The sequence below is a fragment of the Nomascus leucogenys genome, chromosome 18 (assembly GCF_006542625.1).
Source record: "Nomascus leucogenys isolate Asia chromosome 18, Asia_NLE_v1, whole genome shotgun sequence".
Classification (NCBI taxonomy): domain Eukaryota; kingdom Metazoa; phylum Chordata; class Mammalia; order Primates; family Hylobatidae; genus Nomascus; species Nomascus leucogenys.
In genome coordinates, this window is record NC_044398.1 from 94,268,424 (window position 1) to 94,292,004 (window position 23,581).

The 23,581-nt window shown below is 53.3% G+C and overlaps 2 protein-coding genes across 4 annotated transcripts in view; one reads left to right on the forward strand and one right to left on the reverse strand.

The window, feature by feature from the left end:
* The first annotated feature begins 1,320 nt into the window (after positions 1–1,320).
* Positions 1,321–23,160, forward strand: CARHSP1 (calcium regulated heat stable protein 1). Of its 3 annotated transcripts, none has more exons than XM_003269255.4 (4): positions 1,321–1,374; positions 18,654–18,818; positions 19,529–19,651; positions 22,755–23,160. In XM_003269255.4, exons 2-4 carry the CDS (start codon positions 18,661–18,663, stop codon positions 22,915–22,917), a joined length of 444 nt encoding a protein of 147 aa, XP_003269303.2. In that variant the 5' UTR covers positions 1,321–1,374; positions 18,654–18,660; the 3' UTR covers positions 22,918–23,160. The 3 variants fall into 3 exon arrangements, with proteins under 3 accessions (XP_003269303.2, XP_003269304.2, XP_030654515.1); XM_003269256.4 differs by lacking the exon at positions 1,321–1,374 and adding an exon at positions 1,722–2,299; XM_030798655.1 differs by lacking the exon at positions 1,321–1,374 and adding an exon at positions 18,240–18,259.
* Positions 22,898–23,581, reverse strand: part of PMM2 (phosphomannomutase 2) — a 55,953-nt gene continuing 55,269 nt past the window's right edge. The window contains exon 8 of the mRNA XM_030798654.1: positions 22,898–23,047. Within this exon, the coding sequence (XP_030654514.1) occupies positions 22,907–23,047 (141 nt within the window). The 3' untranslated portion in view covers positions 22,898–22,906. The remainder of the gene's footprint in view (positions 23,048–23,581) is intronic.

A 23,581-nucleotide genomic window follows, 5' to 3' on the forward strand; every position in this document is an offset into this window, starting at 1 on the left:
CACGCCCAGCCCAACAAGTAAATTATTTATTTATTTATTTATTTATTTGAGACGGAGTCTCGCTCTGTCGCCCAGGCTAGAGTACAGTGGCGCGATCTCGGCTCACTGCAAGCTCCACCTCCCGGGTTCACGCCATTCTCCTGTCTCAGCCTCCCGAGTAGCTGGGACTACAGGCGCCCGCCACCGCGCCCAGCTAATGTTTTTTGTATTTTTAGTAGAGACGGGGTTTCCCTGGGGTCTCGATCTCCTGACCTCGTGATCCGCCCGCCTCGGCCTCCCAAAGTGCTGGGATTACAGGCGTGAGCCACCGCGCCCGGCCTCAAGTAAATTTTTGTGCGGGCAAACATTTTCATTTCTCTTCCGCGCAGACACCTAGGAGTGGAGTTGCTGAGTCTTACGGAGACTCCAGGGCTCGTGGTTTGAGGGACCGCCGGGCTTTTTCCACAGCAGCTGCGCGGTTATTCTCACCAGCCGTCTAGGACGGTTCCTTGCCTGGCTTGGACCAGTTGGTTTCGCTGCTGGGCCTTTTCCGCAGTGGCCCCAATAGGGGCTGCAGAGTGAGGCAGGCAGTCCTCTCACCGCCCCCTCCGGGGGCCCTGTTGTCCCGGGCGAGCTCCGGGGACCTCTCTCCTTCCCCGGGCCCCTCAAATATCAACCTGACCCTGGTCCCGGTATCTGGGCTCGCCTTCAGGGGCTGCTCTCGACTGGCCGTGCCCATGGGCTGGTCGCCTCTCTGTGCCTCAGTTTCTTCTCCTGCAAAACGGAGGTAATATTTTTTACCTCCAAAAACAGAGGACTCGAGGAAGGCTAGAAATGAAACAAGAGAACAAAACCAAAATCCCCAACGGGAAAATAAAACCCTGTTTTTCTGTTGTGTGTGTGAGTGTGTATTTTTTCTTTTCTTTTTTCTCCTTTCTGTTTTTTGCTTGTTTTCTTCTGTCTTTTCATTCCTTTATCTCCTTTCTGCTAAAAGTGACGCGCCCCGGGCTTATACAGATTCTAGAGCCAAAGGCAGGTGGGAGCCGCACCTGGCGCGCGTGGCAAGGGGAAGGAACTGCAAGGGCGCAGGGACACAGTTCCCCCACTTTGCAGGGGCGTTTTCTGCTGGTGGGTGCAGCCCAGCCCCGTCACGGCCCCTACGCCCCGCGCTCTGCGTTCCGCTCTCCCGCCATTCCCAGGCGCGGACACAAAGGTCCTGTCCGGGCCACTCCCGCTCCGCCCGCCCCTGCCGTCCCGGGCTCCCTCCTGCAGCCCCATTGGCTGGGAGCTCCTGGGGGCGGGGATCGGCGCCCCACCCCCTCGGGCCACGCCCCCTCCCCATCTCCGCGCTCCCAGTCCGAGCGAAGCGGCTGGCGGAGCAGAACGTATCTCGGGGTAGGGAGCTCTTCTCGGGGACCCAGGAGGGTCGTGGTGGGCGCCCCTGGCCCGAGGCCCCGGGAGGCGCAGGGGTGGGGCCTCGGCTTCCTCTGCCTCCATCGTCCCACCTCCTGCAGGGTCTTCTAGCTCGGCAGCGGAGGGCTCCGGGCTGGGTTTCTCGAGGCCTGTTTGGGGAACGCTGGTTACTCCTCCCCAGGGGAAGGGGTGGGTGTGGCAACAGCGGCAAGGATTCTAGGCGGACGTCGGGTAGTACTTCCCGCCTGGCCACCTGTTCTCTGCGTGCAGGGGAAGCTCTCCCCGCCTTCCCCGCCGCTTTTGCCTTTGAGCAGCAGCCCTGGAGGGGGGGACTCGCGGGGCGGTGGGGCGAGGCGCGGGGGGCGTCGCACGCGGGAAGCAGAGCCACCCCCCGCCGGGCCTGGCCGCGCCAGCTGTGGCTCGTTGTTGGGACGGCGGCCAAGCCTGGCGGGGGAGGTGGGGAGCCGTCCTGGCGCCGCGCGATTAGCCGCATCTGGGGGAGGAGGAGCCGCCGGGCGCGCTCAGCCCGGGTGTTTGCGCCCGGATGGGGGTGGGGGTGCCCTAGGCGCTGGAGAAAAACTTCACCCGCGCCCACAGGCCCCCTTTCCGCAGGCTGCGCTGGCGGTCCAGGTTTGCAGGCCGGAAGTGAAACGTTGTTTTTTGATTTTTAAAAAGGAAGCCGCCCGCCCTACGGTTTTCTGAGGTTGGAGTGGATGTGTGTGCTGGGGGAGGCGGAGACGTCCCGCTCCAGGCAGGGCCTCGGGTCTTACAGGTGGGGAAATCTCTGCCAAATAGGAGGCCTCTCGGAGCCTCAGATTCCCCATCTGCAGACTGGGCTCTGACTTCTCCTGGCGTAAGAGGGTGTGTGAGAGTAAAAGGCGGCAGCTAGCCCCGTGCCGGGAGACACGTAAGCTACTGTTTTTTAACTTGCTGTTTTGATATTTCTGAGTCTCTCTGTGCCCAGTCTTGCCCCTGTCATCTGCTCGTCACTCTGAAGCCAGAGGGAACTTATAAAAACAATCCGCTTAGATCAACCCCCCGTTCAAAATCGTCCACCGAAGTCCCATTGTCGTCTAAGTCCCCGACTTCTCAGTAGGGCTTCCTGTTATCTCCGCCGCTACCTTCTCCAGCTGCTCTCTGCCTCTGTTCTCCCTCCCTTCGGGCCTTTGGCCCTCCTCTGGGCTCGGGGTCCTCCTTGGAGACCCCACCGCCCTCTGCACTCCCTGCGTGGCCTCGGTGATGACCGTGAGTTCCCCATGCTGGTCCCTTCAGCGCAAGAAAGAGGCGCAGAGCCCGGCTCGGAGTAGATGCTTTGAATGAGCTGAGCTAGGCCCAGCGTGGGGCCCTGGGGTGGGATTGAGGGTGGTTGACGGTGGGTCCCCTAGGTAGGGGAACGGTCTTTGTTCCACGGAGTGGCAAAGCCAGCGCATTTGGTTTGTGTTCCATCAGCAGGGGCAGGAATGGGAGGGAAGATGGTTTCAGATGGGCCCGTGCCTGACAGTTCCACCACCAGCCGCACAACTATTGTTGACTGAGCCCGCCGTGCGCTTGGCGTTTTCGCGGCACCATCTGCACAGCGTCCGAGCCCTGCGACGCAGCACCGTTCCTGTCCCCTTTGACAGATGAGGAAACTCGGGTGGGGCGGTGAAATCGCCTGGCAGGGGTCACAGAGGGAGTGGGGAGCAGTCAGGGCTCAATCTCAGGTCTGAGCCAAAGCCCCCCGAGAGGGAGGGAAGGATGGAAGGATTGAGTGGGGGAGGAGTGTAGAGTAGGGTTCTTGCTGAGAAGGAAGGCTTGGGCTTCCCGCGGGAGAGGCAGTCCAGGGTGAGAACTGGGGCAGGCGAAAGGTCCCAGGTGGGTGGTGGCGGTGGGGTGACAGTCTGCCTGCTGGGTGGGGTCGCCTGTCCGGTCGAGGCCGTCCAGGGGTGCTAATGGGGGCACAGGCAGCGGCAATGTTGGAGGCCCCCTTGGGTTCCTGGTACACTCCTCGGGTTTCCGGCCTCTTCCCAGCACTCAGGGGCTCCTGAGGGCGGAAGAGCTATTCCCAGCTTGGCGGGGCCTGGGAGGGGGCTCTGGGCGGACTTGGGCGCCGGGCTGCACCTTCCCTGCCCGCCTGTTTGCACTTCTCTGTGGCTGTTGGCTTCAGGTCCTTAGCCAGCGGAGGGCTGGCTCCGGCCTGGCTGCCCCCTCCCGTTTGCCTCCCATTCCTCCCGCTGGACACTCCAAGCCCCATCCCTTCCTGTCCCTCCCCCTCCTCTCTCTCTGCTCCTCCCTCGCCAGACCCCCGCTCTCCCCGGAACAATGGAGGGGAATGTGGCTAGGCCAGCCTGACGCTGCTGCGTCAACCTCTGGCTCGTTCTCGGCCTCTGTCGCTTCCAGGGACCCTTCTATCTGGGCTCAGCTGACCCGCCCTGCCCCTCGGCCCACGTGCCGGCAGTTCTGCCAGGCTGGGGCTCAGCTGCACTGGGGACTGGGATGGGTCAGCTCAGTGTCTCTGTCTGTTTACAAAGGACGGATCCAGGTGCACTAAGGTAACTTCGCTGCTCTTCTAGAGTCTCACCCCCATCCCTGCCCCATTTCCCTTCCACCTCTTGCACTGGTAAGCCTTGGGTGGTGAGATGGGCCAGTGTAGCCGAGCTGCTGCCGTGTTCCCTGGGTCAGGGACAGCTGCCTCACTGGGAGTGCCTTAGAAATGTAGAATCTTGGCCAGGAATCTCGAGCCTGTAATCTCAGCACTTTGGGAGGCCGAGGTGGGAGAATCCCTTGAGCCTGGGAGGTCGAGACCAGCCTGGACAACGTAGTGAGACCTTGTCTCTACAAAAAATTAAAAAATTAGCCGGGTGTGGTAGCACATGCCTATAGTCCCAGCTACTTGGGAGGCTGAAGTGAGAGGATCCCTTGAGCCCAGGAGGTTGAGGCTGCAGTGAGCCATGATTGCGCCACCAAACTCCAGCCTGGGTAACAAAGCAAGACCCTGTCTCAAAAAAATAAAAAAGAAATGAAGAATCTCAGGCCCCACCCCACACCTGCTGAATGGCAATCTGCATTTGAACAAGATCCCCAGAGATTCCTGACTGCATTACAGTAGGAAGTAGAATCACTGGCTTAACTCTGTGCCTTAGTTTCCTCAGCTGTAAAACAGGGCTGCTAAAAGTGCCTCCCCTGTTGGGTTGATGTTTAGATGCATGTAGTTGATGTTTGTAAACCCCCAACAGGGCCTGACGCGGAAGTCTGTGGACAGTGGCTGTAGAGTGTATGAAAGCACTACAGCCTGCCCCATCCCCATAGTGTGGGCCACTATCCACCCACCACACCTGCCAGCAGTGGGCTGGCCCCGGGCTGGAAGCTGCCCCAACACCGTGCCCAACCCTAGCCTTCCCCAGCCATGATCCCATGGAAGGCTCAAGACACCCTCATTTTGCAGAGCAGGCTTGGAGAGGTTCTCGCTTTGCCAAGAATGAGGTATCTGACTTGAACTCTTATCCCCCTGCCTTCTGTCATCCTGTCTTCAATAAAGGGGCTGAAGCTATTAAGAATGGAGTCTCTGGCCGGGCACGGTGGCTCACGCCTGTAATCCCAGCACTTTGGGAGGCTGAAGCAGGTAAATCCTCTGAAGTCAGGAGTCTGAGACCAGATTGGCTAAAATGGTGAAACCCCGCCTCTACTAAAAATACAAAAATTGGCTGGGTGTGGTGGTACATGCCTGTAGTCCCAGCTACTCAGGAGGCTAAGGCAGGAGAATCGCTTGAACCTGGGGGGCAGGGGCTACAGTGAGCTGAGATCGTTCCACTGCACTCCATCCTGGGCAACAGAGGGAGACTCTGTCTCACAAAAAACAAAAATGAATGGAGTCTGCTTCAATGAGCTCCCTCTCACTAGAGGGTAAATGGCTGATAGCGCTGCTAAAGCCCTCCTTGCAGTAAGCATGGGGCTGCTTGGCTCCCATTGATGTGGGTGGTGGGTTTTCAGGCCAGGAGGGCAGGAAGTTGGGGAGTGGGTAACAGGGGGGCTGCATGATTGGGCCGTAAGTCTCCAGACATGGAGGTAGGCTGAGCAGGGGCTGGGAAACCCAGAGTCTTGGTACCCAGCTGAACTCCAGAACCTTCCAGGAGGAGCTGCAGAGCCTATGGAAAATTCCCAGGCTATTTTGGGCCGAGGCCCCCTTCTCCCGGCCAACACACCCATCCCTGGGGCAGTCAGGGTGGGCGTGGCTTCCTGCCCCCATCACTCTGGGCTCCCTCCCTTGGCCGGCACTCATCAGAGCCTGGGGGCTGAGTGGGGAAGCGGGTGGCATGGCCAGCTGGGCACCTCCTGGTGCAGCCTCTCCCCCTTACCCTGCTGGCTTTTTCTCCGTAGCATTTCTGCTGTCTGACTAACTCTGTATTTCACCAGGGTCTTTATTAGCCGGGCAACCCTGGGCAAGTTACTTGACTGTTGGTGTCTCCGTTCTCCCATTAGTGAAATGGGGATAGAATGAGCTGAGCTGTGTGAAGTGTTGTAAGTAGTAAGCAGAATGGCCCCAGGACACTGCTGTGGTGGTGGTGGTCATGGTCTGTCCCACTCCCTTATCTGTTGGTTCATTAGGAAGTGGCAGAGTTCATCGAGGTCCCCTGTGGCAGCACAGGTGCCCAGCGTGCTGTGAGGCGAGGTGAGGCTCCCCTGGTCCATGGACGTGTGCATGCAGACAGCAACAAGTTCATGCATGCATACACGTGTGTATGCGCTCAGATGCAGAGACAGCCATGTGTGGGCACATATGTATGTGTACACATGGCTATACACACAACACACACATACACATGTGCATACACCTACGTACATGTGCACACACGAGCACACGTACACGTAGCCCAGCATTCATGACATACCTTGGGCGTGACATTTGGTCCAAGTTTGTTGCAGGCCGGAAGCTCATCCCCCGTCTGGCACAAAGCTTCCAGCCGGCCTGAGCGGCGGATCTGTTTGCAGCCTTCCTCCCTCCCCCAGCTATGGGGAGCTGAAGGCTAGTCACAGAGGGCGGGCCCTGTCTTCTGCTGGGGACACTCCAAGGCCATGCCTGGTATTGCTGGGAGAGCAGTGGCTGGCTGGAAGCTGGGACCATGCTGGTGGGCGGGGCTGCTCTGTGCCCCCATCCTTGTGTATGTGTGTATTGTGGAGGGGACACAGCAGCGGCTGGCCAGGGCCTCAGAGCTGGCTTCTGGGTGCCTGGCTACCCGCCCCCCAGTTGTTTTCTTTCCAGCTGGACTTTGCCCAGCCCTCCCCCGCACTGAGGCCATTCGCTCCTCTCTGCTGGGCCTACTGGGGAGTGGGTGGCCCTTGGCCAGGCCTACTCTGGCCACCCCAGCTGGGCTCCAGCCCAGATAGGCCATGAGAGGCTGGATAAAGCTCTTGGGTCTCCCAGGTGGCACTGCCCCCGACCCTAGTCACGCCTGACCCCTATGCGTCAGTTTCTTCTACTATTGTATGGACCAGCCCCACAGGGTCAGTGGGCTTCTCCCTGTGTGTGGTGACGAGAGAGTGTAGAAATAAAGACACAAGACAAAGAGACAAAAGACAGCTGGACCCGGGGGACCACTACCACCAATGTACGGAGACCGGTGGTGGCCCCGAATGTCTGGCTGCACTGTTATTTATTGGATACAAAGCAAAAGGGACAGGGTAAAAAGTGTGAGTCATCTCCAGTGTTAGGTAAGGTCACGTGGGTCATGTGTCCACTGGACAGGGGGCCCTTCCCTGCCTGGCAGCCGAGGCAGAGAGAGAGAGGAGACAGAAAGACAGCTTACGCCATTGTTTCTGCATATCAGAGACTATTAGTACTTTCACTAATTTGCTACTGCTGTCTAGAAGGCAGAGCCAGGTGTACAGGATGGAACATGAAGGTGGACTAGGAGCGTGACCACTGAAGCACAGCATCACAGGGAGACGGTTAGGCCTCTGATAACTGCGGGCAAGCCTGACTGATGTCAGGCCCTCCATAAGAGGAGGAGGAGCAGAGTCTTCTCTAAACTCCCCTGGGGAAAAGGAGACTCCCTTTCCCGGTCTGCTAAGTGGTGGGTGTTGTTCCTTGACACTTTTTGCTACCGCTAGACCACGGTCCGCCTGGCAACGGGCATCTTCCCAGATGCTGGCGTCACTGCTAGACCAAGGAGCCCTTCTGGTGGCCCTGTCTGGGCGTAACAGAAGGCTCGCACTCTTGTCTTCTGGTCACTCTGCACTATGTCCCCTCAGCTCCTATCTCTGTATGGCCTGGTTTTTCTTAGGTTATGATTATAGAGCAGGGATTATTATAATATTGGAATAAAGAGTAATTACTACCAACTAGTGATTATTGATATTGATATATAATCATATCTAAGATCTATATCTGGTATAACTATTCTTATTTTATGTTTTATGATACTGGAACAGCTCGTGTCCCCAGTTCTTGCCTCGGTGCCTGGGTGGCTTGCCGCCCACATCTCCCCCGTTTTTATTAACTAGGATCGCCATCGCCATCATTGCTTGTCGTTGACTTCGGACTTGGTTTCAGACTCCTTGGAGGCATCTGCAGACTAAAAGGAGACAACATAAGCATACCAGTATTAATAATGCCAGTGACAACAATGATCCTCCGAAGGGATTGAGCCATTTGAAGGGATTAAAATCAGATAATTGATTAGTTATGCCTTCAAAAATGTCTGAGCCAGGAACAGTGGATAAATGGGCTTGTGAAGCCTCAAAAATTTGCTCTTTAAGTTGTGAAATATTGAAGGTTAAGTTATCATCCCAGGCTTTTAAATGTCTTGAGACCTTTTCCCAGCTGTGTTGATCTTGATTATAAGCATAACGCATTATGCAATAATCAGAAGTATTCCAATCACACTGTAATTGCATACGGTGTTCCAAGTTCATAACTCTATCTCCCAGCCAGGTTACACTTTGGCGGAGATCATTAATTTGATTAGCTAATTTTTTTTTTTTTTTGAGACGGAGTCTCGCTCTGTCGCCCAGGCTGGAGTGCAGTGGCGCAATCTCGGCTCACTGCAAGCTCCGCCTCCCGGGTTCACGCCATTCTCCTGCCTCAGCCTCTCCCGAGTAGCTGGGACTACAGCCGCCCGCCACCACGCCTGGCTAATTTTTTGTATTTTTTAGTAGAGACGGGGTTTCACCGTGGTCTCGATCTCCTGACCTCGTGATCCGCCCGCCTCGGCCTCCCAAGGTGCTGGGATTACAAGCGTGAGCCACCGTGTCCGGCTGATTAGCTAATTTTTGATTAGTTTGAGCCTGAGAATTCCAGAGTCTGGAGTTTTTTTTGCCATGCTTTAACATAGTGAGTGGTTTGAACAGAATTGTGGATGGCAACTCCAGCAGTTGCTGCTGTTGCAGTAACTGCAATTAATCCTGCAATGACTGCAATAAGAGTAAAAATAAATCTCTTTGTTTTTTTTTGAGGATACCTTTAAGAGCTTCATTGACTATGTGAATAGAGGGGGAAGACTCCCATGGACGATGTAAAGAAACTGGTATTCATAACCCCTCTCTAGCCTTTACTAAGAGAATACTCGTAGTGGGATTAAAAGTAGTATCAATGCATGTGAACAGTTTACGGTTATGACATTTTATAGTTTGTGTATTGGGAATGCTAATTATATTTGCAACCAACAGTATGTAAGGGGGTTTGACACAGCTCCTGATGGGTATCCCCCGTTGAGAAATGAAGGTGATGCTGAATGTGAGTGTTTTGGTATTAGTGCGAAGGAGTTGATAGGTAGTGTCCCATATCCTTATTCCTGTCAAGGTTGCAGCTAATTTCCATAGTTGAGAATGTTCTGCGGTAACAAAGGGATGAATCTTTTTTGGTCTAGGAGGAGCGATGCCTATATCCATCCATTTAGATGGGTAAGGAGACACCCATTGTCTCAGCCTGTATGACTGCTATCCATGCTCTATATAATCTAAGAAATAAACTCCGAGCATGAGGTATTTTTGCCGGAGCAATCTTGCCAATAATGTTGTTTTGGAGCCAATCAATAACAATACCCGTGGCTAGAGTTTGGAGCAAAACGGCCTTGGGAGCATTAGAATCATCCCATAACATTGAAGTCACTATAAAAGGCCCCTTTGTAGGTTTCTTTGGGCAGTCTGGCAGTCCTTCTGTTTTATTACTTTTGGTAGTGAGAGGAACTCTGCATTCCTCATGTGGAGTAAGTTTGAAAGTGAGAAGTTGAAAAGAATTAGTACTGAACACATTACGTACTTGATAAGAATCATTTGTAAAGGACAGTACGGTCCACATCCAATTCTGGTAAGAATAAGCTAAACAGCCAGGCGACATGCCAGTGCATACTGGTGGATATTTACAGCCAATTGACAGATTAAAGTGCATACCTTTTTCTTCTGGTTGAGCTGGAAACCTATCATCATTAGGGACCGGCATGAATGTACTATTATTAGTGTAGACTTCTACTGGGGAGTCCATCCAGGAGACAGACTGAATTAGAAGGGGGAAGAGGAACATATGCCCAGTAAGTATAATTATGAATTGCCTCAGCCGGTGGTATACTTACCGCTGCGCTGACTACCATAAAGGCAGCCAGAATTATATTACCGGTTGTTTTTGGAATGCCTTTTTCTTTTAAAAAATTTTCTGTTTGATGAGAGAAAACCTTTATATGAATGACGCCATGTTGGTGGAGTTGAACGAGTGGCGTTGTAGGTCACACGGCGAGATTTTGTCTCAATATGGAGGTCATGCAGTTTATGTGTCAGGCGGCGAAAGTTGCTCTTTGGTTTCTGAGGCCTCTTTGCCTTTTGTTTCTGGGAGCGTTTCATCTTTGGAGTTATGGTGCAGTTTTAATTGTCGGGACGGGACCCACACGGGCTGTAGTCCTTTTCCTGGGGAAACACAAGCAAAGCACCTACCCCAAATGATGACCGTGCCTAATTCCCATGCGTTAGTTTTTGCATCCTTCCACCGTACCCGCATTCCTTTTTGTGGATCCAATTTATTTCTAGTGAAATGTTGTTCTGCGGCTGTGAAAGGTTGATTTCTTGTTAAGTTTAAGAAATTTAGTGTGAAAAGAGCCACATTTAATTGGGCATGAGTAGTAGTGGCATCTCCCTTTGATTTAGTATCCTGTTTTTTTTTTTTTTTTTTTTGAGACTGAGTCTCGCTCTGTCACCCAGGCTGGAGTGCAGTGGCGCGATCTCGGCTCACTGCAAGCTCCGCCTCCCTGCAAGCTCCGCCTCCCGGGTTCACGCCATTCTCCTGCCTCAGCCTCTCCGAGTAGGTGGGACTACAGGTGTGTGCCGCCACGCCCGGCTAATTTTTTGTATTTTTAGGTAGAGACGGGGTCTCACCGTGTTAGCCAGGATGGTCTCGATCTCCTGACCTCGTGATCGGCCCGCCTCAGCCTCCCAAAGTGCTGGGATTACAGGCGTGAGCCACCACGCCCGGCCAGTATCCTGTTTTTGAAGTTGATCTTTGAGTGTTTTATTGGCTCATTCAACCAAAGCCTGTCCTTGAGAGTTATAGGGGATGCCAGTTGTGTAATTGCCCATGTCTGAATAAACTTTTTAAAAGCAGCACTAGTGTAGCCGGGGCCATTATCAGTTTTTAGTTTCTCGGGACAGCCCATAACTGAGAAACAGGAAAGGATATGTCGTTTAACATGAGCTGTACTTTCTCCTGTTTGACAAGTGGCCCAAATAAAATGAGAAAACGTATCAATAGTTACACGTATAAAAGAAAGCTTGCCAAAAGCAGGATAATGAGTCATGTCCATTTGCCAGAGAGCGTTCTGTGGAAGTCCTCTAGGGTTAACTCTTGAAGACAGTGGCTGTAAAATTAACACTTGACAAGTAGGACAGTGACGTACAATGGTTTTAGCTTGTTTCCATGTAAGGGGGAACTTTATTCAGAGTCCCGCAGCATTGACATGAGTTAAAGCATGAAAATTTTTTGCATCTGTAAAAACGGGAGTAACTAAGGTATCAGGTCTGGCATTTGCTGCAGAGAGGGGTCCGGGGAGGGGTATGTGGGCCGGAATGTGAGTAATGTAGAAAGGAGAAGACCTTGCTCTGAGCACAGACTGAAACTTTTGAAAAAGAAAGAATAGGTTATCATCAGACAAAAATTTGATTAAGGCAGTTTCCATGTTGCGAGCAACATGTACTGCATATGCTGAGTCAGAGACGACGTTAACTGGTTCAGGAAAATCTTCAAGGACAGCCGTAACAGCAAGCAGTTCAGCTCGTTGTGCTGAAATAGCTCCTGTATTAAGAACACGTTCTCTTGGTCCTGTATATGCTGCTCGGCCATTAGAGGAAGCATCAGTGAAAACAGTGACAGCTTCAGGTAATGGGGTGTTTCTAGTAATGTTAGGTAAAATGCAAGAAGTGAGTTTAAGGAGCTGAAATAATTTTACATTAGGTTACTGACTATCAATTACACCCGAGAAACCTGCCAAATGCACTTGCCAAGCGATGCAAGTAGCAAAAGCCTGTTGAACTTGTAATCGGGTAAGGGGAACAATGATTTTTTGGGGCTCTGTTCCCAAAAGACAAAGGAGATGAGAACGAGCCTGACCAATTAAGGTAGAAATTTGATCTAGATAAATAGTTAGTGTCCGTAAATGGTTGTGTGGAAGAAAACACCATTCAGTTAAAGTATGTGCTGAATAATGAGTCCTGTTGGAGAATGTTCACTGGGAAAAAATAGTATTTCAAAAGGTAAACGTGGATTCACTCTGGTAACCTGAGACTGTTGAATGCATTTTTCTGTAAGTCGTAATTCAGAATCCACCTCAGGAGTCAAAGACCTTTTGCTGTGTAAATCAGGATTCCCCGTAATGTTGCAAAAAGATTAGACAGAGCCTAAGTAGGAATGCCTAGGGAGGGACGAATCCAATTAATATCTCCAAGTAATTTTTGAAAATCATTGAGTTTTTAAGGAGTGTCATCTGAGTTGAACTTTTTGAGGCTTAATGACCTTGTCCTCTAGCTGCATTCCTAAATAGTGATAGGGGGAGGAAGTCTGAACTTTTTCTGGGGCGATAACCAAGCCAGCTGCTGTGACTGCTTGTTATAATGCAGAAAAACAAGATATTAATACAGAGCGTGACGGTGCCATGAGATCAGCCGCCTGCTGAGCAAGATCAGCAACGGGCTGTGGGTGATTTTGTGCTGCTGGGGTGGCAGGTACTGGAGGTTGTAAAATTACAGGAAATTGCCAGGCTTTGGGATCCCCGTATTCCCTTGCCTGAGCTGTGGCCCTCGTAAGAGGAGTGTCATTTTCGGGGATGTGTGTAATTTGTTGCTTATGAGCGGCAATGGTAGTATTAGCAACAGCAGTTGCGACCGGACCAGGAGCAGAAAAAGGGGTAGAATTTTGAATAGAAGGAGAGTTGAAAACCTGAAAGCCAGGTTGAGATAGTTTACCTGCTGAGCAGATCTTTCATGGGCCTGAAAACCAGGCTGCCACGGCAACTGCAGACCAGGCTTCAAGGGAGCCTGTGACTCTACCTGACTCTGATTTGTAGGAAAGGGACCAGGCTTCAAGGGGGCCTGTGACTCTACCCGAGTCCAATTTACAGGAAAAGGACCAGGCTTCAAGGGAGCCTGTGACTCTACCCGAGTCCGATTACTTAGTACTGGCTTGTCCCATGGTGTCCCCGGAATACTCTGCTCTAGCTTACCACCAAGATTATTGACCGCAGTCCTCAGGAATCTCTCGTTGAACTCCTCTGCTGAATCCTGCACTCAGAGTGCAACTTCACACAGCGAGGGAGAGCCCCACGTCAGAGCGCCAGATGTAGGGACCAGCCCCACAGGGTCGGTAGGTCTCTCCCCGTGTGCGGCGATGAGAGAGTGTAGAAATAAAGACACAAGACAAAGAGATAAAAGACAGCTGGGCCCGGGGGACCACTACTACCAATGTACGGAGACCGGTAGTGGCCCGGAATATCTGGCTTCGCTGTTATTTATTGGATACAAAGCGAAAGGGGCAGGGTAGAGCGTGAGTCATCTCCAGTGATAGGTAAGGTCACGTGGGTCACGTGTCCACTGGACAGGGGGCCCTTTCCTGCCTGGCAGCCGAGGCAGAGAGAGAGAGGAGACAAAGAGAAAGACAGCTTACGCCATTATTTCTGCATATCAGAGACTATTAGTACTTTCACTAATTTGCTACTGCTGTCTAGAAGGCAGAGCCAGGTGTACAGGATGGAACATGAAGGTGGACTAGGAGCGTGACCACTGAAGCACAGCATCACAGGTAGACGGTTAGGCCTCCAGATAACTGCGGGCGAGCCTGACTAATGTCAGGCCCTGCACAAGAGGAGGAGGAGCAGAGTGTTGTCTAAACTCCCCCGGGGAAAAGGAGACTGCCTTTCCCGGTCTGCTAAGTAAGGGGTGTTGTTCTTTGACACTTTTTGCTACCGCTAAACCATGGTCCGCCTGGCAACTGGCTTCTTCCCAGATGCTGGCGTCACTGCTAGACCAAGGAGCCCTTCTGGTGGCCCTGTCTGGGCGTAACAGAAGGCTCGCACTCTTGTCTTCTGGTCACTCCGCACTATGTCCCCTCAGCTCCTATCTCTGTATGGCCTGGTTTTTCTTAGGTTATGATTATAGAGCAGGGATTATAATAATAATGGAATAAAGGATAATTACTACCAGCTAGTGATTATTGGTATTGATATATAATCATATCTAAGATCTGTATCTGGTGTAACTATTCTTGTTTTATATTTTATGATACTGGAACAGCTCGTGTCCTCGGTTTCTTGCCTCGGTGCCTGGGTGGCTTGCCACCCACACACTGTCAGGTGAGCAGGAATGTAGCCACCTCCTGCTGGGCTGGGCACGGTGCTGAGCGCACACCAATGCAGTGGCAGCCAGCTGGGGCTTTGGGTCCTAATGCTGGCAAAGAATGAGGCTTGGAAGCCGGGTGTGGTGGCTCATGCCTGTAATCCCAGCACTTTGGGAGGCCAAGGTGGGCCGATCGCTTGAGCCCAGGAGTTTAAGACCAGCCTGAGCAACATCTTGAAACCCTGTCTCTACAAAAAAATACAAAAAGTGAGCTGGTTGTGGTGGCACGTGGCTGTAGTCCCACAACCCAGGAGGCTGGGGTGGGCGGATCACCTGAGCCCAGGAGGTTGAAAAGCTTCAGTGAGCCATGATCGTGCCACTGCATTCCAGCCTAGGTGACTGAGTGAGATCCTATCTGGAAAAAAAAAACAACAGCCAGTCTTTCTGCCATTCCTGGACCGTCTGGAGACCCAGTTCTGTGCCGGCGCCTGTGCTGGGCCCTTGGGACACAGAGGGGCCCTGTGCTGCCCTCAAACTCCTCACCCCTATAGGCCATGAGCTTCCAGAAGGATTAGGTGCACTTGGGGTGTTGAGGGGGCTTGGGTGGAGAAAGAAGGGAGCCCCCATTTTGGGTCTGTGCCATTCACCCAAGGGAAAATTGGTGTGACAAATGGAAGATGCAAGGAAGATGACGGTGGTGACAATGACAGTGATGATGATGACACAGCATGATTCCTGAGTGGGCCCTGCCCCTTCCACCACCTTTCTTGCCTCCCATTCCTAGTCTTCCACCCACCACATGGTTTCCCCACTGGCCTCAGTCCCACCTGGGCCCTTGCCAACCTCAGGACCTTTGCACAGGCTGTTCCCCCATACCTGGAACAGCCTCCCTCCATTTTTCAAATGGCTACCCCTTTCTTGCTGTTCAGGGTCCTGTGGGGACTGATTAGCGTGTGTACTCCCACCCTTCTCCCCCTATCCCCTTCTGTTTCTTTACAACCCTTTTGGGATCTGTAATGATCTATGTTTTTTTTTTTTTTTTTGAGACGGAGTCTTGCTCTGCTGCCCAGGCTGGAGTGCAGTGGTGCAATCTCTTGGCTCACCACAAGCTCCGCCTCCCGGGTTCACACCATTCTCCTACCTCAGCCTCTCCGAGTAGCTGGGACTACAGGCGCCCGCCACCACGCCCGGCTAATTTTTTGTATTTTTAGTATAGATGGGGTTTCACCGATCTCCTGACCTCGTGATCCGCCCGCCTCGGCCTCCCAAAATGCTGGGATTACAAGCGTGAGCCACCGCGCCCGGTGATTTATGTTTATTTAACTGTTTATTCTCTGGCTTCGAGTTCAGCCCTTTGTCTCTGCGGCCTTCAACAGGGCTTGGTATTGGGCACGTATCTGTTGAGTGACTTTATGACAATTATAACAACAGTCATAGCTGACAATTATTGCTCACTGGACCTGGGCAGACAGTGTGCCCAGTGCTTAGTGTGTATTATCTTGTTTTCACTTCAGCCTGATGGTGTGAAATCGGGATTATTATAATTCCCATTTTCCAGATGTGGAAACTGAGGCCCAGAGAGATTAACTTGTCCAAGACGACACAGCAGGCAAGCGGTAGGATTAGAAGTCAGCTATGCTTCATTAGCCGGGCTTGGTGGTGGACACCTGTAACCCCTGCTACTTGAGAGGCTGAGGCAGGAGAATTGCTTGAACCCGGGAGGTGGAGGTTGCAGTGAGCCGAGATTGTGCCATTGCATTCCAGCCTGGGTGACAGAGCGGGACTCCGTCTCAAATTAAAAAAAAAAAAGGAAGTCAGCTATGCTTGACTCCAGGAGAAAGGAAGGAGGGAGATTTTGGATAGAACAAGGCAGGGCAGTGCCTCTCACCGTGGAGTTGTCAGGCCACTGTTCCCATCTGCTGTCCTGGGAGGCCTGGACTGGGCCCTCCCCTCCCAGGGCCAGCCTCTTTTCTGGAACTCTGGGCGTTGAACATTCTAGGACTCTATGACCTGTGCTGGTGGGTCATGAGGGGGCCCTCGCCCCCAGGCCAGCAGCTGGGGCCTTTTTGAGGTGGGGGCTCCCTGGACTCAGGGTCCTCCTTGGCCGCGGCTGTAGCTGAGAGAAGGGACAGGAGGTAGGATGCCACCTCCTCCAGAAGGCCAGCCAGCCACCTCCTTCCCAGCCCGACAGAACTGAGGCCCGACGGGAGAGTGGAGCAATGTTGGGGGAGGGGTTTTGACGTTTCAGGGATGGGGCATCCCTTTCCTTCTGAGCAGTCTGGCCTGGTTCTTGGGTGGCTATGGTTGAAGGTGGTTCGGGGGGTGCGGTGGGATTTTTGGGTGATGTAGGTCGAAGACTCCTATAAATGAGGGGACTGGGGTGGTAAAACTGAGGTTGAGGGTTGTGAGAGCTTGAGTTCTTTCCACGAGCAGCTGGAAACCTGGATTTTGAGGAAACCCCCTGGGATGTTTAAGATAATTCAGGCCGGGCATGGTGGTTCATGCCTGTAATCCTAGCACTTTGGGAGGAAGAGGTGGGAGAATCTTTTGAGCCCAGGAGTTTGAGATCAGCCTGGGCAACATAGTGATAACTGTCTCTATACAAACAAACAAACAAATTAGGCATGGAGGTGGAGGCTACAGTGAATTGTGATTATGCCACTGCACTCCAGCCTGGGTGACTGTGAGACACTGTCTCAAAAAAAAAAAAAAAAAAAGTTATTTTTTTTGAGACGGAGTCTCTGTCACCCAGGCTGGAGTGCTGTGGCGTGATCTCGGCTCATTGCAACCCACAGCTCCCTGGTGGAAGCAATTCTATTTCAGCCTCCTGAGTAGCTGGGATTACAGGCACCCACCAACATGCCCAGCTAATTTTGTATTTTTAGTAGAGACGGGTTTTCGCCATGTTGGCCAGGCTTGTCTCGAACTCCTGACCTCAGGTGATCCACCTGCCTTGGCCTCTCAAAGTGCTGGGATTACAGGTGTGAGCCACCGCGCCTGGCCCATGCTTCAAATCTAAATTTGAAAACCCCATGGGACTTGAGTCAAACCTATCCAGGGCTGCTGCTGTCCCTCCTGGCTGTGTTGCGCTGAGTGGCCTCCTGAGTTAGGCTTCTCCCTACTTGATCTCATACCCCCATCAACAGCCCTGCGGCAGTGCCAAGTGATGCCCACCCAGCTGCCCCACTTTGCAGATTCGGAAACTGAGCCCAGAGAGGCGAAAGGACTTACCCAAGGGCCTCTGACTGCCGGACTGTTTCTCTTTCCTCTGAACCTCGAGCTGAGGCCACGTTAGAGCCCACACCTTCGTATTCAATGTTCAGTGTTCATTGTGTACAGCGAGTGTCCTGCTCTTGAAAAAATTGTCAAAAGCACAGCAGCAGCTAAGGAATTCCCTCCCTCCAGCCCTCGGGCCGGGTTTGTGGGTGCATACTAGGGGTCACAGAAGGAATCTGATCTCCTAACAGCAGCGGCAACCCGAGCTGCGTGGAGATTCCCTGGGCCTGGTGGAGGTGGCTGCGGCCTTGGAAATCCTCCCTTTCCCTTTGGGTCCTTTGGGCTCCCCCAGCAGGCCCCCCCAGTCCTGGGTGCAGCCTTGTGACAGCTGCTCAGGGATCCAAACGTGGCGCCTGAACTCTGTGATGTGTTCCGCGGTTCCCTGGAGGCGGACGCTGCGTGAGGGTCAGTTTTTGCCCCACCTCCCTGTGGTGTCTGGCTCCCAGCAGTGTCAGGGAGGGTCCATGGAGTGGCTGAATTTGGATCTAGGTGGTTGGCATTAAAATCTCCCTGGCTTGGGTTTTTTTTTTTTTTTTTTTTTTTTTTTTTGAGACAGAGTCTTGCTCTGTTGCCTAGGCTGGAGTGCAGTGGTACGATCTTAGCTCACTGGAACCTCTGCCTCCTAGGTTCAAGCAAATCTGGTGCCTCAGCCTCTAAGTAGATGGGATTACAGGTGCCTGCCACCATGCCCAGCTAATTTTTGTCTTCCTATTAGAGACTGGGTTTCCCCATGTTGGCCAGGCTAGTCTTGAACTCCTCACCTGCAGTGATCCGCCCGCCTCGGCCTCCCAGAGTGCTGGGATTGCAGGTGAGAGCCACTGCGCCTGGCCCCTGGCTTTGGGTTTTCTGCTCACCTTCCTGACCTGCCTCCTTCCCTCCCACAAATATTCACTGTGTGTCCCGACTGTGCTGGGGTCCATGCCTTGTGCTGGGGACACAGAGGGGACCGATGCCATCCTGGTCATGGGGGAGGATGTGGCATTTTCATGAAGAACTATGATTGAGGGGGGCGACGGCCACTTCAGGAGCCCAGAGGAGGCACGTGACCCTGCCAGGCGTGCTCCCAGACAAGGTGACAGTGGTGCTGAGGTGACTGAGAGAAATCAGCCTCAGATACTGGACTCTCAGACCTGGACATGGGGGTAAGCACTGGGCCCCTACCTCGCAAGGCATGAGCCCCTGAGAGCCTCTTCTCCTTCCAGGTCAGCCATGTCATCTGAGCCTCCCCCACCACCACAGCCCCCCACCCATCAAGCTTCAGTCGGGCTGCTGGACACCCCTCGGACCCGCGAGCGCTCACCATCCCCTCTGAGGGGCAACGTGGTCCCAAGCCCACTGCCCACTCGCCGGACGAGGACCTTCTCAGCGTGAGTCTGGAGCGGGCTGGGGACGCGTTCTCAGATGGATCTCTTGCCTTAGGCCAGAGATTCACTGTGTCTCTGGCCATTTTTGGGCCTATGTCCCAGGCTGTCAAATAGGCAGACTTGGGGCTGGGCCGTGGGCTGAGGGTGAGAAACAGGGAAGGCGCCTTGTAAATTCAGGGTACTGCCCAGCCCAGAAGAACCTGTTATGAGGTGGGAGTGGCAATGGGTGGGCAATTGCTGGGGTCAGCATCGCTGCACTTTAACCACACATGAGAGCCTGTTTCCCTGTGCGACTGTGAATTCTGCAGCTGCAAAATGGGCACAGTACCAGGGCTGCAAAGGACCCACACGATGCCTGGCAGCTGCAGGCCTTAGGCCCTGTGAGTGGAGGATGCTTGTGTTATTAATAATTAATCAGTAGTTTCTGGAGGGATGCTCAGTGATGTTTAGTTCAACTCCCTCTTTCCAGGTGGGAGAACAGGCCCGAGAAAATTTGCCAGGGTCATCCAAAGAGTCCTTTTCACCAGCGTCTGTGTGAGCAGCTCCCAGGGTTGTGCAGTCCTCAGCCTGTGTGACTGTACATGGCAGTCCTGGCTAGGGCTTGATGGGGCACAGCTGTGGGCAGGGGCTGCAATGAGCTTCGTGTGTCCAGGAGAGCTGGTGGCTGTCCTGGAGCGCTGACAGGGCCCCTCACACTTCCCCCTCTCTGTCAGGACGGTGCGGGCTTCACAGGGCCCCGTGTACAAAGGAGTCTGCAAATGCTTCTGCCGCTCCAAGGGCCACGGCTTCATTACCCCAGCTGATGGTGGCCCTGACATCTTTCTGCACATCTCTGAGTGAGTCAGCGGCAGGTCTGGGCGGCCTGGCTGGGGTGGGCGCTTCCTTGGCCCTGTGGAGGTGGGGATGGCGTGTGACTGGCTGGGTCTGTGTGACTGTCTTCGGCTGGTGTTCCAACTGTGCTGTGTGTGTGTTGGGTTCGGGTTGTGAGACTGTACGGAGCTGTGTCAGGGGATGTGAGGCTGGGGGAAGACAGTACCTATGATTGTGCCTGGGTGTGTCTTTGTGAATGGGTGTGTAAGGTTTTGTGTGTGCTGGGCACAGTGGCTCACGTCTGTAATCCCAGCACTTTGGGAGGCTGAGGCAGGCGGATCACCTGAGGTCAGGAGTTTGAGACCAGCCTGTCCAACATGGTGAAACTCCATCTCTACTAAAAATACAAAAATTGGCTGGGTGCGGTGGCTCACACCTGTAATCCCAGCACTTTGGGAGGCCGAGGTGGGCAGATCACGAGATCAGGAGATCAAGACCATCCTGGCTAACATGGTGAAACCCCATCTCTACTAAAAAAAATACAAAAAAAGTTAGCTGGGCGCAGTGGCGGGCGCCTGTAGTCCCAGCTACTTGGGAGGCTGAGGCAGGAGAATGGTGTGAACCTGGGAGGCAGAGCTTGAGAGTTTGCAGTGAGCTGAGATCGCGTCACTGCACTCCAGCCTGGGAGACAAGAGTGAGACTCTGTCTCAAAAAGAAAAAAAAAATTAGGGTATGGTGGCAGGTGCCTGTAATCCCAGCTACTTGGGAGGCTGAGGCAGAAGAATCGCTTTAACCCAGGAGGTAGAGGTTGCAGTGAGCCGAGATCTTGCCATTGTACTCCCGCCTGAGTGACAAGGGTGAAACTCCATCTTAAAAAAAAACAAAAGAAAAGGTCGGGCATGGTGGCTCACACCTGTAATCCCAGCACTTTGGGAGACGGAGGCAGACAGATCACCTGAGGTCAGGAGTTCAAGACCAGCCTGGCCAACAAGGTGAAATCCTGTCATTACACAAATACAAAAAATAAAATAAAATAAAATAGCTGGGAATGATGGCAGGTGCCTGTAATCCCATCTACTTCAGAGGCTAAGGCAGGAGAATTGCTTGAACCCAGGAGGCGGAGGTTATGGTGAGCCGAGATCGTGCCATTGCACTCCAGCCTGGGCAACAAGAGCAAAACTCCATCTCAAAAAAAAAAAAATTACAGAGAGATTACATAGATTACAGAGATCGCATAGCCAGAAAGTGATGGAAATAGATCTGGGAGTGCCCGGCTGTGCTTGTGGGAGACAGGGTGGTGGCAGCTGTGCATGGTGCATGTGTGTGTGTATATGGTTTTGAAGGTGTGTTTGTGAGCAGCAAGGACTGCTGGGGTGAGTCTGAGTGCCCACTGTATCTGGCCAAGGACACCCCGTGAGGCTGGGGAGCCCTGTTTGGCCTGGGGACCAGTCCAGCTTCCTGCCCTTCTTTGCAGGGGGTGGACTGGTGAGGCTGGGGGCTGTCCTGCCCCTGTGCTCCAGGAAGGAAGTTTGGGGTGGGCCCCTTTCTCCTGCTGCATGCTCAGTGACGTCCTTCCTTCCTGAGTGTCTGAAAGCCTTTGGGGAACCTGGGGTGGGGCGCACACATCCTAGGGCCGGGCTGGAAAGCACCCAGCCCCCTCCATGCTTCACCTCTGATCCTCTGGGCAGCCTTTAGGTAGGTGAGGACCCTCGATCTGCACCCCCCCTCCCTACCTGCTTCTTTGGCCTAAGCATCCCCAAGTCTTTTACTTCAGGCAGGGGCAGACAGAGTCCTACTCTGCACAGCACACCCGCAAACACATTTCTGAAAAGAGCCCACTGCAATGGGGGAGTTACCCCTCCTTTGCCCACACCCGCCCCATGCTAACATATCAAATCGGCAGGCAGAAGAAAAATGCCAAGGTGACGCATTTCACATATGAATGCATACATAGATGTGTAAATGTGTTTCCATACTGCCTTGTCCCAGAAAGGATTTTGAATCAGTAAGAAAAACAGGTCAGGACAAAGAAATACTTAGGAACATGGAAATACTGTGATGTCTGGTTCTACTGCTAGAAGTGGGCTGCAGATTTATTTCTGAGCTCCCTGGTGACCAAATTAAAGATGGACACTCTTCACCATACGATTCTCCAGTCAGAACAAACCAGTTACTAGGGAAGCTGGCTGGCCCTGGCATTTAGCATCTGAAGGGGGTTTTCCTCCAGGGGGTCTCATCAAGGGGACATCAAGATGCCAGTCTCGTGAGAGGGTGACTCATGTCCCCTAGAAAGTAAGGGAAGCTTCCTAGGGGTGGTCACAGGGAGAGGCCCCTCCAGGAACTACCTTCAAGCACCAAAGGGACATTCTTGAAGGCTCACTGGGAGGCCATGCGTGGTGGCTCACTTAAGGTCAGGGGTTTGAGACCAGCCTGGCTAACATGGTGAAACCCCGACTTCACTAAAAATACAAAAATTAGCTGGGTGTGGTGGCGCATGCCTGTAGTCCCAGATACTTGGCTGAGGCAGTAGAATCACTTGAACTCGGGAGGTGGATGTATTAAGCTGAGATCACACCACTGCACTCCAGCCTGGGCAACAGAACGAGACTCTGTCTCAAAAAAAGGCTTGCTGGGGAACTTGAGAACAAAAACAGTCTCTTTTTGAGACTCCTGGAACTAGAGGCTGCTGTGCTGAGGACCCCAGGAAAGCCCTGCCCAGGCCACCCCTCAACTCCTAGTCCCCCTCCACAATGGCCTCGTTTCTCTCTGGCTTGGACTGGCTGTCTTTACTCTTCATCCACAAGCCCAGGCTCCCTCCCACGTTTCATGTCACCATGTGAGCACCCACAGGTGGCTGAGCTCTTTCAGTTCCAGCACCAAAAGTCCCAGGGAAGGAGCTGACTGGGCCAGGGCCTCCTTGGCTGGGACAGAGGCTGGGGGCAGTGTGGCAGCTCCCTGTGGTGGAGGGGCAGTTCTTTGGAAAGAGGTTCTCGGTGGTTGGTCAGATGGTGCCTGCTTTGGTGGCCCCATGACCAGAAGGGTGGCTGGTGTCTTGGGCGTGGAGTCTTGGGAAAGGGAGCCTTGTCATGGTGTGAACACTGACTGACTGCTTTACTTATGCCCCCGTAGTGTGGAAGGGGAGTATGTCCCAGTGGAAGGCGACGAGGTCACCTATAAAATGTGCTCCATCCCGCCCAAGAATGAGAAGCTGCAGGCCGTGGAGGTCGTCATCACCCACCTGGCACCAGGCACCAAGCATGAGACCTGGTCTGGACACGTCGTCAGCTCCTAGGAGATGCTGGAAGCACCCCTTGTCCTGTGCTTGTGGGAGACTTTGCGGGGAGGACGCGGCAGACACTGGAGATGACATTCTTCCACACAAGACGGGGCTTCGGCAGGGCATGGTCCCTTTCAAGTATCTCCTGGAGGAAGGGGTATGGGGGCAGGTGTAGGGTGTTCCCGGCCACCAGCACAGCCTCTGACCATTGCAACAACCTCTCACCATCTGAATAGCATTAAAAGCATTTAAAAAGGAGAGGTGCCCACTGGTGGTTGCATGGAGGTTCAACCCCAGCCCAGGGAGTGGGTCAAGGGTGGTGTTTCTCCAGCTGCTCAGACACATGGGCTCAAGCCACAGAATCCCTCTTCCTCCTGGAGCTGGAGGCTCCAGATTCCCAGAGCTGGCCCACTGGCAGCTGACATGGACCTTGCGTGACTTCCCCAAGGCAAATTTCCACCTAAGTGCCCCTTGTGCCTCTCCTTGGGCCTGGGCAAAGCAGTTTTCTAATTCTTGGCTTGGTTGGTTCTAGGGGAGCTGGCTTGAAGCGGGTGGGAAAAGCAGGGGGGGTGGCGGTCTTTGGATTGGATGGATTTTGCCTTTTGGTGCCTTTGCAGTGGGAGGTGGCATAGCTGCCTGTCTGGGGAAGACAGTTTCTCCCAGCACTCCCACAGTGCTG